The 17,407-nt window shown below is 43.4% G+C and overlaps 1 protein-coding gene across 4 annotated transcripts in view; it reads left to right on the top strand.

Moving 5' to 3' along the window:
- The first annotated feature begins 3,266 nt into the window (after nt 1-3,266).
- The window catches only part of ARHGAP20 (Rho GTPase activating protein 20), a 196,795-nt gene continuing 182,654 nt past the window's right edge, over nt 3,267-17,407 (top strand). The window contains exon 1 of one of the 4 annotated variants that reach the window (XM_043898804.1): nt 3,267-3,666. Coding sequence is in view for 2 of the 4 variants with exons in the window: in XM_043898823.1 (XP_043754758.1) it covers nt 4,047-4,151 (105 nt within the window). In the remaining 2 variants the exon portion in view is untranslated. Of the gene's footprint in view, nt 3,667-3,832; nt 4,152-4,193; nt 4,568-17,407 lie in introns of those variants that run through there. The other 3 variants (XM_043898823.1, XM_043898795.1, XM_043898814.1) reach the window with 3 other exon arrangements.

The raw sequence follows: 17,407 nt of genomic DNA, 5'->3' as shown, positions 1-17,407 counted from the left end.
ACTTTGTAGGCCACCATTTACAATTCAGCTCTAGGATATTTGGATAACACTGCCTATGATTCTTGTGTGCATTTTGAGGCTTACAAGGACTACACCTGTGAACTCATCTTGACCATATTCCATGCACCTGGCACAGTGTCTGGCACATAGCAGGCACATAATAAATACACATTGAATGAACAAGTTCCACAGATATCTCCCTTTATAGCTAAACTTTTTCACTGTTAGTCAATCTAATAGTTGGCAAAACCTTTTGGTTTCATTGTTAGATTGGTTTCTATTAAAGGTCTGCTATTGGTATTTCCCAGCTGTTAAATGTTGCTATTTTTAGTACTTTGCTTTATGGTTTGTTTCAAAATATTCTGGATACATCTTGCTTGTGTCAAGGCATTGTCATCACACTCCTTCAACTGCCTTGTCATCACTTTTGTTTTTTGGCATCACCCTTTTCTACAACATAACATTCCCAGGACAGGGGAAATGGTTTTTACTGTCTAAGGAATGACAGGGCTAGCCTAGGACTGTTTCCTCCCCACCAGAGCATCTTCCTTGTAGGGTGATTGTTTCTAATTCTTCATTCATTCAAAGGTAAATCATCAAAAAAGTCATTGAAAGTATAATTGTGTGCCTGGCACAAAGAAGCAAAGGAAAATAAATCTAACCTTCAATTTCACAGGACTTATAGGCAAGTAAAATAGATGATAAGAGTACAATGTGTTATGTGTTATAAAGAGAAGAAACCATACACAGGAGAGGCAGTATAGACAAGTGGTTAAAAGGAATGGTTAAGTGGTTCTGAAGCAAATTCCCCAGCTTTTCCAGGTTTGGCTTCACTACTTACCATCTGTTTAACAAGTTAAGGTCTCTGTGGCTTGGTTTCTCCATTTGCAAAGTAAGGTGAGAGGAATCTATCCTGTAGGATGTTTATGAAGATTTACGTAACTTGGTATGTGCAGAATGCTTAGAATAGTGTTGCATGAAGTAAGCACTCAATAAACATTATCTGTTACTACTGAAGAATGTGAGCTTAACCCCATGTGTGTGGTGATTGGTGTGTGGAGGTTAAAGAAGACTAAAGTCAGGAAGATTTCCCTGATTTAATTATTAACGTAAGTGTTGAAGATTTATTTCTATAACAGATATGCATTGGTTATTTACTATGCACCCTGCACTAGATAAGTAAGTTTAAAGTAAGAGGTTGGAAAATATGGAAGTAAAATTTCCCAGGCAATGGGAACAGCAGGTTCAAAGTCATGAAGTTGTGAGAGGTCAAGATAAGTTCAATGAGAGGGAGAAAAGGGCGAGAGGTGAAAAGGCGTAAGAAATGAGAAAAGAAACTACTGAGGACAACGGTGTTAGATTGTACTGACATCTGTAGTACAACATTTGAAATTCATTCCATAGACACAGCAAGCCAAAGAAAGTTTTAGCAGAGAAGTGATATGATCTGATTTGTGTTCTTCAATCATTACACTGATGATCATATTAATCTGAGCAAACTCAATTTTATTTAGGAAGTGAGACCTCCCTCCAAACTCCTTATAGGAGAGGGGTAGGATGGTTTTCTATGCAAATCAAAACCAATGGATTTTGAAATAAAAGCACTCAGAAAGTAAGAAGTGAAAGTAGGTTTCCCATATATGCAATATAGGGACTGCCCTCGTGGCTCAGATGGTAAAGCGTCTGCCTACAATGCAGGAGACCCGGGTTCGATCCCTGGGTCAGGAAGATCCCTGGAGAAGGAAACGACAACCCACTCCAGTACTCTTGCCTGGAAAATCCCATGGACAGAGGAGCCTGGTAGGCTACAATCCACAGGGTTGCAAAGAGTCGGACATGACTGAGCGACTTCACTTACTTACTTATATGCAATATAAACACTACTTTGATTTGGAGCATGAGTTATATCTCTCAAAATAAACACCTGATGATACACAAGGCTCTCAGTGAAATCAGGCTTCCCTCCTGGCTCAGTAGTAAAGAGTCTGCCTGCCGAGTAGGAGACATGGGTTAGATCCCTGGGTCAGGAAGATCGTTTCAAGGATATAGCAACCTATTTGAGTATTCTTGCCTTGGGAAATTCCATGGACAGAGGAGCCTGCTGGGCTACAGTCCCTGGGGTTGCAAAGAGTCAGATATGACTTAGCCACTGAGCACACACTCAGTGAAATAATCAAGCCTAGCCTGGCTCTTCCAGATCTATCTCACATCCCTTTTGTGTCTCATTCATTTATTGAATCAACATTTAATGTGCCAGGCACAGCTCTAGGCACTTGGGATGAACAACAACAACAAAGAGTCCTCCTCTCTAGAAGACAATAAACCTTAAACATAACATGTAAATTACATTAAATATTTTTTTAATTCTTGAAATTAAAAATGAAACAGTAAGAAAAACTGAAATCACCCATTCAAGACAGGAATCATAATAGCATGATTTCAACAAGGAATGAAAAGAGCTGCAAAACCCTCTGCAGTGTAAAGTGTAAAATTCCAAAAAAACTCAAGGGTGAGTGCAAAACCCTGTCTGGACATGGCTCTAACCAGCAGAGTCACCCTGAAACTCTGTGTCTGTATGGGTGTATATAATTTACATATATATATATATATGTCTTTGTGTGTGTGTGATTTTCAAAGCCAGTGTAACAAGCCTACTTTAAACAATGTGATATGTGCAAGGCATAAAATGGACTGGAATATTTTCTCCCCTTATTTCCACAATAACAATTGCGGGGTTAGTGGCGATGGTAATGTGTGGGTGTGTTTTGGACAGCAACTTTTGCTTTGGAATAGAGCTGGCCAGAACCCTATTCTTTTATAATCTGACCTGATAACAGTCCAATCCGGCAGGAGCCTCTATCTGTTTTTTCTTACCACAAAAACAAACCTCTTCCACCAGCTAGTATCCTCGAGCTGTGTCCTTCATCACCAAACCATCCTTTATGGAGTCCTGACTCTAGGAGAAGAATGCCACCTACCGAACCAGCCTCCCTAGTCAGCCAGTCCTGCAACGTGCGGCAGTACCCAACTCAGCCCGAGTCAGCTCCAAATCCCTTCCCTCTGATTATTCTCTGGCCTTTAAAAAATTTGCCACTATTTGGGCTGACAGGAAGTTATGCTCTCAGCGCAGATATCTGATAAACACTTCCACATATTGTAGCCTTCTCAACAGCTAAGCCAAATTTCAGAGACCTCTCTCTGCCGCATTTTCCTTAATTGCGCTTACACGCTTGGAATGCCCGGGTCTCTGCAGCCCGTAGACAGCGGAAACCGCCGGTGCAAATCGTGCGGGGGCTGCCGCCGGGGTGCAAATCGTGCGGGGGCTGCAGAGCCCGCGCCGGTCGGGCAGCTGGCTAGCGTGCGGGACCGCGGGCTTCCACTGTGCCGCCCTCTGCGACGTGCACCTCCGTCCCCGGCCTCCCCGCCGGGGGAGGGGCGGGGGACCCCTCCGCTGGCGGCCGAGAGCGAGGCAGGACTCGCCGCCACGACTCCGTTCAGGCTGAGGTCGCCACAGCCGCGCCGCCGCACGCGGCGCCGCGGCGCGGGAAGGGATGGAGTCGGGTGCGAGTGGTTCGAGCGCCTGAAGAGGCGCGCGTCCGCGCTAGAGGCCCGCGTTCGTGACAGCGCCCGGTGAGCCGGCCGCACTCGGAGGCGCGGACCGAGAAGGTCAGTCGGTCGCCCGTGCCCTAATAGAATATCTAGGAGGGCGCGCGGCGCACCGCGCCGCGGGAAGGGTCGGCGCTGTGTGGGCCGCGGCCGGGGGCGGGCCCGGCGCTGGGCGCCCGGCGCCGAGGGGCGGGCCCGAGGCGGGGCGGCCGCTGAGCTGACGGGCGGTCGCCGCGGCAAACCCTGCGGCTTCGGTGCTGAGCGCGGGCGGCGGTACATGGCCCCGACGGGAGGCGCGCGGCTCGCCCCCGGAGCCCGGCTCGCCGCCTGAGCGCGGCCGCCCGTCTCGGTCCCGCGCGCCCTCGCCTGTCCGGCCGCCGTCCCGCGGACATGCCCGCGTAACCTCCTCCTGGGCTGGGATTTGCTCTCAAGTGCTCTTCATGGAAGCGATGTCCCCCCAGCAGGAGACTCTAGGGGGGCAGCCGGGGCGCTCCTCTTCCCTGACAGGAGTGTCTCGGCTCGCAGGCGGCTCCGGCACGAAGAAGGTGAGGACGCCGAGCGGGGCCCCGCCGCCGCCGGCGCGCGCCCTCCGCTGCTGCGCGGGCCGGACGCCGCGGGTATTTAACGCTCGAGGCTCGAGACCCGCCGCGTCTGTACGAGGCCATGCCCGCCTTCCCGTCTCCCCAGGTCACCCCGGCACCCCCGGGCTCGTCGCGTCTAGAGTCAATGTCGCTCCCCTAGCGAGCCGGGCGGCCGCCCTCCCCGTCCTCATCCGCCGCCCTCCTCCCTCAGGCTGGGCGCGCGGGCCGCTTTTGCGCCATCGCCCTCCCCAGCCCCGCCGGGTGCCCGGCCCCGGGGTTCCCCGAGGTCCCTCGGGCGCTCATCGGCCCCTGACGGGGTCAGCTCCGAGATCGCCAGGGCCGAGGCGTCCGCCCTGGCGCGGTGACCACGCGTTGGGAAGGTAGGCGGCCGGCGAGCGGCGCCCGTGGGGCTCTCAGCCCCTCACCTGGACGCGGCCACTCCGCGGGGTTTTGCAGGGCGAGGGGCGGCCCGGTGGGGTGCTTGCGGGCCAGGGAACGAGACCCGAAATGACCCCGGGTCACTGCGAGGCGGTGGTCAGCCTTTGCAGCTGTCCTGGGGATGCTAACGGTTGACGCCCGGGGACGCGGAGGGCCAGTTCGGCTGGGAACCGGACTGGAGGCGGCGGGTGGGCGGCGGCGGAGGGGCCCGCGCCCTGCGCTCGTCCGCTGGCCCCTGGGGCTCCGCGGGGCTGGGTTGCGGGCGGCGCGCGCGGCCCCTGTCAAAGCTGGGAGCAAGGATGTGGGCAACAACTTGTAGCGTTCCTTTAGGATAAACGTGGCCGCCGAGCGGCGTGCTGACTCCGATCGGGTCAGGTTTCTTTGGAATGGTTCCCTCAGCAAGTGCAAGGGGCCGCGAGCTGCCGGCCTCTGCGGCTTGGCTCTCAGAGGAATTGATTTGGGTGTTTCTAGCCTTTTCTGCTTTCGCTCCTCCCCTCCCCCTTCTGATATTTGGCCGTTTTTGCTCTGTGTCCTGGTGGTGACCTTCCAGCTTCTGTTGGGGGGGGCGGGAAAGAAAAATGGGACTAGAGGGATAATCTAAGTCATCCTTAAGAAACATCTTGAGGAATGCCTCAATGCATTTGTATCATTGGAACCTTAAGGGGCTGCGCAGGCTCCCTGGTTGTCTGGATCTTACTGCCTTTCATGACTGCCCAGCAGAATCCTGGGTTGGCTGGAGGTCAGTAGGAAAGAAGTGGGGTTGGTGCGGAGTGTAGAAGTTTGTGTGAGCATCCAGGGACCTTGACCCTGTTGCAGAGCCGTCTAGGAGTGTCAGTGAACTTGATGATGTATCTGCTGTAGTGCTGGCTTTGTATTTGATGTATGGAGGCTGCGGTTTGTCCTTGTCTCTTTTCCCCTTCAGAGATGCAGAGAGAGAGGGGGAGAGAGAATTTACTAGGTTGGCATTGTATGAATATTCAGCAATCAACATAGTTTAAAAGCAATTTTTATTCTTTAAACTTAAGGAATTTGGGAAAATAAAGTATTTGTATGCCAGAACACATCTCATCCTTTTTTTTTTTTTTTTTTACTAATGGTAATTAAGCAAGAAAGCATGAGAGTAGCTTGATCAATCAAGAAGTATTTGTCCAATAAATGCAAGATTGTTGTGCATCTTAAGCCATTTTTGTCCTTCATTATAAAACGTAATGATTTGTCACACTATCAATCCAGTCTTTTTCTTTTCATTTTTAAAAAAGGAAATAGGTTTTGCCTGCTTGGTCTTTCTACAGCTTTTACTCCCTTTAGGGCAAAAGTAAAATTGAAGACCTGTGTTTATTGGAACAACTGCTTCTTATATTTTTTTTTTAAATATTTTAACATATTATATATTTTTCTTTTAATATTTTCCCAGAAATGTGCATCTCTGCCTGTTTTAAATGTTAGTAGGTGTATCTGTTTGATTTGAGACCTCCATAGCAATAGTAATTAATTATAATAAAATAATATTTCCAAATTGTAACTCAGAATCATTGCCATTACACTCTCACAGACCACAATCTTCTTGTATCCCAAATACTCAACAGATTGATCTTTTTTATATTTCCTCTTACCCTTTTAGTGCTTGGTAGTCCTAGTGAATCATGAGACTTATTTCTTAAAATGTCTACTATGCTGTTGTACTGTTAATTACTGAAACTTGGACCAGTGTTGATGAAATCGTCAGTCAGCATTTTAATGCAGTCAGCATTTTAAAAAATGAAATAGAACAGAAAGTAATAGCACAGTTGTAAGGGTTAAAGATTGCTTTGTATGACTTTTTGCTCTGTTTCATTTATGTATATGTATGTGCATTTGGGTAGTGGGGTAAAATGTGTTTCTCACTGAATATTCAGCATTTTTAAAGACAATCTTATTGGCCAGACTACTGTATGGAATGGGTTCACTTGGCTTTTAGTCCTATCTCTGTTACTATCCAAGTGATCTTGAGGAAATCAGTTGCTTTAGTTTCCTCATTTGTAAAAGGAGTATCAAAGAGAATATAGTGGTGAAAGTGCTTTGAAAAGTGTATATAGCAGACTATTAGATCTTTTACTTTATGAAAACAAGTTGATCTTAAATAATAGTCTCTGAAGGACAAGCAAAACCATAGCATCTTTCAAACTAGTCATCCTGAAAGTTAAAATCCAGTGGTACTGCTGTTGTCTAGAATATGGTTCATATTCCTAGAAACTACCATTGATAAGGCAGTTTTGCACAGTGTGGTAAAATTTGGAGTTTGATGACCTGGTTCAAGTCTACATTGTGTTTGTACTAACACTTCAAATCTACATCAGCTACTCAGCCTTTCCAGTTTCCTATTTGTAAAATGAAAATAACAATAGTACCTAACTCTCAAGATAGAAAAATTAAACGTGAAATTGAGTGAATATTAGCATATGTTAGCTCTTATGTTTGTACTTCCCACTGTGTTTGTAATTCATACTACTTTGTCCCAATTGTTTAAGCCAAAAATCTGGTATTTATTTCCTCAGTCTACAACAACCATCAGAAAGGCTTGTCCACTGTCACTTCAAAACATACCTTGAATTTCTTCACTTCATCTCCACTTCTGTCATTATAGTCCAAGCCAAACCATCTCTCCCTTGAACCTTTGCAGAAATCCCCTAACTTGTCTAACACCGTTTTTTGCTTTTACCTGACCCAGCCACCATTTAGAAGCACCAGAGTGATCTTCAAAAATGTAAATTGATCATGTTGCTAACTGTGTAAAACCGTGTTGTGACTTTCTGTCATATTCAGAATAAAATTGAAGCTCCTCTTTTTAGCCCTCCCTGCTTCTCTTACCTCATCTGCCTCCCCTCTCTTGTTTGTGTATTCTCCAGCCACAGGGGCCTTCTTTTTCACACATTGCGTCATCAGATTCATCCTGTTCTGAGGCTCTGGTGTTGCTATTGCCTGGTTTTTTGCCACAGATCTTTGCAGTGTTGATTCTTCCATGTCGTTCCCGTCTTGGGTTCTCCCAGAGGCCTGTTCGGATTACCCAAGTGGAAGTTGCCCCTCAGTCACGCCCCGTGCCTTCTGTTTTATTCTTATGTTAGTCTTCAGTCTTGCCTTGTATATGCTTATTTCCGTTCTGGTTGTGTTAACTGAACAGCTCACCAGATTGTGAACACCATGAGAACAGGGACATTGTCTGTGTCGTTCAAGGCTGCTGCCTCAACGCCTAGGACAGTGCTACATATTGTGTCAGTCACTAAGTCGTGTCCAATTCTTTGAAACCCCATGGACTGTAGTCCTCTAGGCTCTTCTGTCCATGGGATTTTCCAGGCAAGAATACTGGAGTAGGTTGCTCTTTCCTTCTCCAGGAGATCTCCCCAATCCAGGGGTCGAACCCAGGCCTCCCACGTTGCAGGCACACTCTTTACCATCTGAGCCATGAGGGAAGCTACATATTAGGTACTCATTAAATATAAACTGAGTTATGTACAGCAGTCAACAGGAACAGATGTGGCCCTCTTGTTCAGGGTTTATGATGTATAGGAAGATCAGCAGATCTTTTCAGAGAGCCAGATAGTGAATAATTTAGGTTTGTAGACCATAAGGTCTCTGTTGCAGCTACCTACTGTGCCACTGTCGTGCTTAAGCATCCCTAGACAATATGTAAATAAGTGGGCATAACTATATTCTGATACAACTTTATTTAGAAAAACAAGAGGTGAATCTCTGGTATAGTTTGCTGACCCCTGGAGCATCACTGATAACTAGAACTTTCGACAGTGGCAGAACTACTCTTTATTACAGTGTACAATTTAATGGACACTAGCTGATGTGTAGCTATTGAGCACTTGAAGTGTGGCTGGTACAACTGAGCAATTAAAAATTTTTAACAGTTTTTTACTGGAAATAGAACTGCCATATGACCCAGCAATCCCACTTCTGGGCATACACACCGGGGAAACCAGATCTGAAAGAGACACGTGCACCCCAATGTTCATTGCAGCACTGTTTATAATAGCCGGGACATGGAAGCAACCTAGATGCCCATCAGCAGACGAATGGATAAGGAAGCTGTGGTCCATATACACCATGGAATATTACTTAGCCATTAAAAAGAATTCATTTGAATCAGTTCTAATGAGATGGATGAAACTGGAGCCCATTATACAGAGTGAAGTAAGCCAGAAAGATAAAGACCAATACAGTATACTAACACATATATATGGAATTTAGAAAGATGGTAACAATAACCCTATATGCAAAACAGAAAAAGAGACACAGATGTACAGAACAGACTTTTGGACTCTGTGGGAGAAGGCGAGGGTGGGATGTTTCGAGAGAACAGCATCGAAACATGTATATTATCTAGGGTGAAACGGATCGCCAGCCCAGGTTGGATGCATGAGACAAGTGCTCGGGCCTGGTGCACTGGGAAGACCCAGAGGGATCGGGTAGAGAGAGAAGTGGGAGGGGGGATCGGGATGGGGAATACATGTAAATCCATGGCTGATTCATGTCAATGTATGACAAAAACCACTACAATATTGTAAAGTAATTAGCCTCCAACTAATAAAAATAAATGAAAAAAAAATTTTAACAGTTTTTTGAGGCATACTTGGCATACAATAAGCTACATGTTTAAAGTACATAAATCAGTAAGTTTGGCACCTTATACAACTCTGATACCATGACCAAAGCCAAGATAATGAACATATTTATCATTCCTTAAAGTCCCCTCATGTCCCTTTCTAATCCCTTTGTGTCCTCCCAATTTCTAGGCAACCACTGGTCTGCTTTCTGTCACTATTGGTTAATCTTTATTTTAAAGAATTCTATATAAATGGAATCATACTATGTATTCTTTTTGTCTGGCTTCTTTAATTCAGTGTAATTATTTTGAGAGTCATCCATTTTTGTGTGTGTGCATATCAGTACTTCATTTCCTTGCTCAGCAGTATTCTATCCTGTGGATAAAGCGCAGTTTGTTTATCCATTCACCTGTTTATGACTGTTTTGGTTTTTTCCTGGTTTGGGATACTATGAACAAAGCTGCTCTGAACATTCATGTACAATCTTTGTATGGACTTTTGTGCTTTCACTTCTTTTGGAAAATACTTAAATGTTGAGCCTGGGTCATAATTTAAGTGTATGTTTAACTTTTTAATAAACTGTCAAATTATTTTCCAAAGTGGTTTTACATTCCCATTAACAGCGTGTATGAGTCCAGTTTCTCTACATCTTCACCAACACTTACCTGTCTTTTTTATTTTGATCATCCTAGAGGATAGAAGGGTTTCCCTGGTGTCTCACTGGTAAAGAATCCATCTGCCAATGCAGAGATGCAAGAGATGCTGTTTCGATCCCTGAGTTGGGAAGACCCCCTGGAGAAGGAAATGGCAACCCCCTCTAGTATCCTTGCCTGGGAAATCCAGTGGACAGAGGAGCCTGGCAGACAGCAGTCCGTGGGGTTGCAAAAGGGTCAGACACAACTTAGTGACTAAACGACAACAGAGGATAGAAAGTTGTATTTCATTTTGGTTTTAATTTGCATTTCCCTAGTGATTAATGATATTGAGTACCTTTTTGTATGCTTACCTGTCATTCATTTGTTATCTGCAGTGAATGAAGTGCCTATTCAAATATTTTGCACAATTTTAGTTGTTAGTTTTCTTTCTTTTGTAAAAAACTTATAAATATTTATTATTAATATTTTCTGCTGTGCTGGGTCTTTGTTGCTGTGTGTGCACCTTATCTAGTTGCAATATGCAGTCTTCTCATTGCAGCGGCTTCTCCTGTTGCGAAGCACAGGCTCTGGAGCACATGGTCTTCAGTAGTTGCGGCTCCCAGACTCTGGAGAACGGGCTCAGTAGGTGTGCACAGGCTTAGTTGCCCCGCAACATGTGGACCTTCCTGGACCAGGGGTCAGACCGTATCTCCTGCATTGGCAGGCAGATTCTTTACCACTGAGCCACCAAGAAGCCTGTTGGTTCTCTCATTACTGAGTGTTGAAACCTATTTAAATATTCTGGAATCAAGTCCTTTATCGTATTTTTGTGACTTGTAAATATGTTCTCCCTTCCTGTGTCTTGTCATTTTATTCTGTTAACATTTTCTTTCAAAGAATGGAGTTATTAATTTTGATGAAGTCCAGTTTTTTTGTAGATTTTACTTAGTTGTAGTTTATTTGAATTTAAATTGCCACATGTGTGTAGAGGTATTGGACAGCATAGACTGAGAGGAGACAAAAGCAACAACAATAAAAGCAAATTTATTAAATGACAGGAACTGTTACTAAAGAAACCAGCATGACCCTGATTTAGAGAAATGTGAATGTGGAGTTAGACCAGTCTGGCATTAGGGTGTTTCAGGGCATCCTTTTTTTTTTTTTTTTTTTTTTTTAAACATGCTTAACTCTTTTATTGGTGAAAAAGACCATGCAATAAAAAGGTTCCAGGAAGTGGGAGCAGTTCAAAGGTCCTGAGGTAGGAAAGTACATAATACATTTGAGGACCAAGTTTGTAAATGCTGTATAAGAAGTCAGTCTCTTAATAGCTACACTTATTATTTTAACCTCAAGAAGGATCACCTAGCTGGTTCATCTGCCTTTATTTGTTAGTTGGATGATTTGACTGTTTCCAAAAATAGAAAGTTTAACATAATTGAGGTTCTTCAAAAGGACAGTAGAATTGTATGGTATTGTCTAAAAGTGTGATTTAAAATACAATATTAATATCAGCAATAGACAATGCATTATGGATAGAATTCTGGATAACATGTCCTTGAGCACATCCATGTTTGACTAGAACAGTTTTTATGAAACGAAATGGCAGCACTTATTAGAATGATTTCAGTTAGGGATGATGATTTTTATCATTTTCAAGCCCCCTGACCCGTTGGTTTCACACACTAATTGAAAAGTCTTTAAATAAGATAGGTTTTGAGGAGGGAAGAGAGTCTTGCAGGCACAGAAAATCAAAGCAAAAGGGATTTTAAAATAGCTCCAACATTAAAAAATGTAACAGCTGCCATTAACCACTTCATTCTGGCTTTTATTTCTATGTTCTCTGGGTCCAAATCTATTTATAGCAACCTATGGTAGAACACCCCCAAGAGCCAACTTTAAGCCATGAGTGTCTTGCACTGGGGTTTGAATGAAACATCTTGGTGAGTAAGACTTGGTTTTATTCTTTGAAATTGAGAAAAATATTATGCCCATGGTCAAGCCAGTATCCTACTGAACACTTTTGTGATGTTATTCACAGAGTGAGTGGCATAAAATCAGAGAGATTGTTTTGGCTAAGAGCAGTCTGGAAATATGAAAAACTGAAATGGATTTTGTTTCTAATCAGAAACAGCCTCTGTTATCACTGGTGTGACCTCTGAACTTCTGTGTTTTGTTTTTGTTTCTTTGTTTGTAAAATGGGGATAATAATCCATATCCTGTGTATCTCACAGGGTTGTTTTTTATGGGCCAAAGGAGAAAGTATATGAAAACACTTTGAAAAAAAGGCAGAAGCCATCAGTATTTTTTGCCAGGTGAAAGTACTTGTAAAGCAGTAAAAAGAGTTTTATTTCCTTGAATTTACTACAAGAATATTTACATGCAAATCAGTGAATGCTGTGTGTCTTATTCAGCTCGGGTTGCTGAAACAAAATACAGTAAACTGGAGGCTTAAACAACAGACATTTATTTCCTGCAGTTGTGGAGATTGTGAATTCCCATGATCTGGGTGCCAGCCAGTTCAGTTCCTGGTGAGAGTCCTCTTCTTGGCTTCCAATTATTGTTGTGTCCTCACGTGGGAGACAGTGAGAAGAAAAACGGTGAGGGAGATGAGGGAAAGACGGGGAGGGAGAGGTAGTGGGAGAGATGGAGATGGAGTTAGATATCTTTGGTTTCTTCTTAGAAAGGCACTAACCTTGTCATAGCAGCCCCACTCTCAAGACATCATCTAAACCTAAATACTTCCCAGAGACCCCTGCCTCGTAATAACGTTACATTGGGGCTCAGAGCTTCATCATATGGATTTAGGGGGCACAAGTATAATAATTTGATCCATAACATGCATCATCAAAGCAGTCACCCTTGAAGGTCATAAATATCAAATATTCTAAGGTAGAAGCTTCAGAAAAAAGGTAAGAGTTTACTGTTTGTAATATATGGAAGAGTAAAGGACATTTTTTAAAAACTTCTTTAGGTAAATGCCTCACTATACATAACACACGTAAGTTATATGGTAGGCATTATTCATGACGCACTCTGAGAGGAGAAGGCCCTGAGCCTTCCAGGGCTGTGAGTGGTAAGCAGCAGGGCTGAAAATTTGAACCCAGACCTTCCAACTCCGTTTCTCTTTCCTGCTAGACTACAGATGCATTTTCTATTATTGTAACATAAGATGTAGGAGAGAGTTGATTTGAATTTTATATAACCAGCTGAGCAAAGTGTATCTGAGAAGTTTTTCTCCTGAGAGGTAATTTTGCTCTTGGGAGAGCAGAGTCTCTACCTTCTCCGTGTCCCACTGAATACTGTCTACTGCTGCCATTAGGTAAAGGTACTCGTCAGGGTTCGGGCTTCCCTGGTTGCTCAGACGCTAAAGCGTCTGCCTGCAATTCGGGAGACCTGGGTTTGATCCCCGGGTTGGGAAGATCCCCTGGAGAAGGAAATGGCAACCCACTCCAGTACTCTTGCCTGGAAAAATACCATGGGTGGAGTAGCCTGGTAGGCTACAGTTCATGAGATTGCAAAGAGTCGGACACGACCGAGCAACTCCACTGGTGTAGTCAGGGATCTTCAGAGAAACAGATGGGTAGGAGTCCCTTGTTTGCCATCCACAGGGAGGAAGGTGGTGTAGTCTTTCCCTAAGAACCAGAAGATATGAGATGTTCTAGCTGGACAGTGAGGGAGGAAAAAGGGGGCAAATTCCTCTTTCCTCCACTTCTTGTTCTCTGAAGGCAAATGATGAATGATTGAATGATGGGGAGGAAACCTACTTTACTGACTACTTATTCAAATGCTAATGTCATCTTGCAAATACCCTCACAGACACAACCAGAGATAATATATAATCTGGGCATGCTGTGGACAGTCAAGTTGACACAGTTAACCTTCATAGTAAATATGGACTAATAGCGACAATCAGTGACACAATCATTGATAATCTCTTTGGAAATTTGTGGTTGTTTTGCTTTGGTATCTGTCATTTTTCAGATATTTTATATAAGGCACTCACATTTCAGGAACTTGTCAGGAGACCTTCTTTCCACGCTGATATCTCAGTCCTGCTTGCTGTTCTCCAAAACTTGGCATGTTCTCCAAACTCATAGAACTATATTTCAAAGTTATGTGTGGGTGCACTGAATCCTGTGCCTTAGATGTTTCCACCATGGAAAATTGGGTGTGGGAAATGTAGCTGAAACTGTTGATTCAGTAAGCATTTTAATACGATGAATCTTGAGTGTAGGAAAAAGCTTGCTTCCATAGTTAATTTTCACTTAAGATGTGAACACAGTAGTGCATTTTAACATAGCAAAATAAAACTTATTCTTTTGTGACTCTAACATTCGTATATTAGAACAGAATACATTGTTTTTTATAAAATGAAAATTATATTTTATTTTTACACATCTATGTAAAAAGTAATTATTTGAAGATTGAGTCCTCACAGAGAGTCGTAGCTTATCGACTGGAAATTCACAAGTCACAGATTCCTAAGTAGTACAGTTGTTGCTTTTTGGTTCTGAAGTGAAGGTGGTTATGAAGTACTTTATCACTCCCCATCCCTTTACTGTTCTAATTTTAGGATTTGATGGAAGGTCTGCAGGGCAAGAGGTGGAATATGTTCATTAGCCTGGGAGAAGTGAGACAGCTGATGGCACCTTCAGAAAATGAAACTTCAACTTGGATAATCTGGGTTCTGAATCCTTTCCCTCTCCTCATGCTGCCGTCCAGGACTTGGTGGCTGTTCCTTTCAACATAAAGTTGTCTTGTGCCTTATCGGGCCACGTACCACTTAACAAACATACTGATTATAAAACTTGCCTTCTTAGGAGGTATTGGTAGCTGAGAATATACTTTACTTCCATTTAAATTGACATTAAAACATATTATAAACTATACAGTGCCACAAAAATAGGTGTATAATATCAAGGTTAGATATATGTGTGTGTACACACTTATATGTGTAGTAGTAGTGTTAGTCACTCAGTCGTGTCTGACTCTTTGTGACCCCATGGACTGTAGCCCACCAGACTTCTCTGTCCCTGGGATTCTCCAGGCAAGAATACTGGAGTGGGTAGCCATTCCCTCTCCAGGGAGCTTCCCAGCCGAGGGATAGAACCCAGGTCTTCCCATATTGCAAGTGGATTCTTTATCATCTGAGCCACCAGGGGCGCCCAAAGAGACATTGTTGCAAAGGGGGTTATACATACTTAAATGTACACAGACTCATATACACAGTGCTTTGAGGATATATATGTACATTTTATTAGTGTGATTGATGAAATTTGGAGTTTCGTGACTCATACCCCTCAGCCTCCGGAGTATTTGACAAAAACCTCTGTTACAGACTGAATGTTCGTGTCTTCTGAAACTCAAAGGTTGAGGTCATAACTCCTAGTATGATAATACAGTTGACCCTTAAACATTGTGGAGGTTAGACAATGCTGTCCCTTCATGTAGTCAAAAAATCCACTTAGAACTTTACATTGGACACTCTCTATCCATGGTTCTGCATCTACATATTCAGCCAACCTCATATGGTATAGTACTGTTGTACATATTTATTGAAAATAATTCATGTGGAAATGGACCTGTACAGTTCAAATCTGTGTCCCTCAAGGGTCTACTGTATTTGGAGATAGGGGCCTTTGGAAAATAGTTAGCTTAGATGAGATCATGAGGGCAGAGTCCCCATGTTGGGATTACCGCCCATACGAGAGACCAGAAAGCTTGTTCTCTGTGTCCCCCGTGTGAGGCTCCAGCAGAAGGGCAGCTGTCTTTAAGCTGGGAAGACAGCTCTCACCAAGAGCTACGTCTGCTGACCCCTTGACCTTGGACTTCTTAACCTCTAGAACTATGAAAAATAAGCGTGCGCCATCTGTGTTATTTTGTTATATTAAGTAGCCTGAACTTACTGGATATCTTTAAAATACACTTTCATTGAGGTGAAAGTTTGCTTTCCTGTTCTGTTGGTATCTCAAGTGTTCTAGATCACTCCTGCCTAGTGTTCTAAGAACTCTAAGGTCCTATTGTGTACAGAAAGCCTTCGAGGTGAATGCTTAGTTTGGTAGTAGACACTGAAGCAGCCTAGGATGGGGTGATGCGTCGCTTTTGTTATACTTGCCGAAGACTTGGCCACAATTTGGGAGGTTGGAAAGGAATTAGAGGAAACTGCCTTTTGTCAGCCACCAATAATTGGTCTTGCAGGCTTCATGGCCCAGTTTGTTTTATAATTTTGTTTCAGTTTGGTTTTCTTTATCCAGGACAAGTTTAGAATAGAAATATCCAGCTGACAACAGAAAAGCCCTATCAGGATGTCAGTGCTGGGCTGAGCAGCCTTGACCTAGTTTTGACAGACAGCTGTCACATGGAACAACTGAAAGGTAAAACCTGTTTCTGGATGTCTGGTCACATGTGTGTGGACTCTGAAAATGAAATATATGTGTGCCCATATCAGCTCGTGTTTCAAAGACCTGGAAAGCTCAACTGCTCTGTGGCCTTTTGCTTTTCCCGTTTACCTGGGTCCTAATTTATACTTAGGAGAGTTTCTGTATTCTCTCTTCTATGCCTACAGTCAATGTCTTGAACCTCAGCTTTCATAGTAGACTTTAATATGATATAGTATATCTAAATCTGGTCAGACCTTGGCCTGGTTTTTATTCTTATTTGATGCACTCTTTTTTTTTTCACCATTATGGTTTTGGATTTGATCGCTGTACCCTTCCCTTCTGCAAGAGGAGAGTGAGAGGTTGCTTGCTGCAAGGAAGAGTTTTCCAACAGCATCTGATACGTTCAGCCCCTTAGCCTTCATGCAGGTGGATGAGCGCTGGAGCAACCAGAGGACCCCTCTGTTATAGTGTGGCATGGGTGTAGAAATAGCAGGACTTCCTATGGGCCGTAATGTGGTATTTTAGTGAAGCCCTGCCCCATAACAGGATTACTAGGGAGAGAGCATCAGTGATTGAACTTGCATACGCCAGGGTGATGCTGAAAGGGAATCATGACTTGAGTTTGAAACTGGTGACTTTGTCAAAGAAGAAAGTCCAGTCAATTTGAAGGCCCATAGTGATACTTCAGATATCTGTATGAGAGGAACAAATAATAATATAGAAGGGGAGTTCTACTACCCTCATGTTTATTACATACGGTACTTACGCACTCTGAAGCTTTACTCTGTATGTTACACTGTCGTGGTGCTTTCCCTGTCAAAGGGCTTTCACATGTAAAATCTCATTTGATTCTTTGTGGTAGGTCAAATAGTTCTTATCATTTTACAGAGAGGACTCTGAGAAGTGACAGAACCAGCATCCAGAGTTTAGGTTCAATGCCAAGTGCCCATTCTTCTTCATTACATAGATCTCATATTTATTTTATTTCAAAGTGCTTGTCTCACAGAAACAGGAAATATGGCCAAAAGTAAAACATTTATTAATCTCAAAAAGAAATTATATCCCTTTATAGTAGTCTGTTCTGTGATGACATTTGCTTTAAATAAATTCCCAAACTGATTCTGGCTGGGATTATTATGAGTAAATAGAAGATCATACTCATCGCTGACCAAAGCGAC

Source organism: Cervus elaphus, chromosome 1 (assembly GCF_910594005.1).
Source record: "Cervus elaphus chromosome 1, mCerEla1.1, whole genome shotgun sequence".
Lineage (NCBI taxonomy): Eukaryota > Metazoa > Chordata > Mammalia > Artiodactyla > Cervidae > Cervus > Cervus elaphus.
This window is presented reverse-complemented; position numbering and strand designations above follow the sequence as displayed.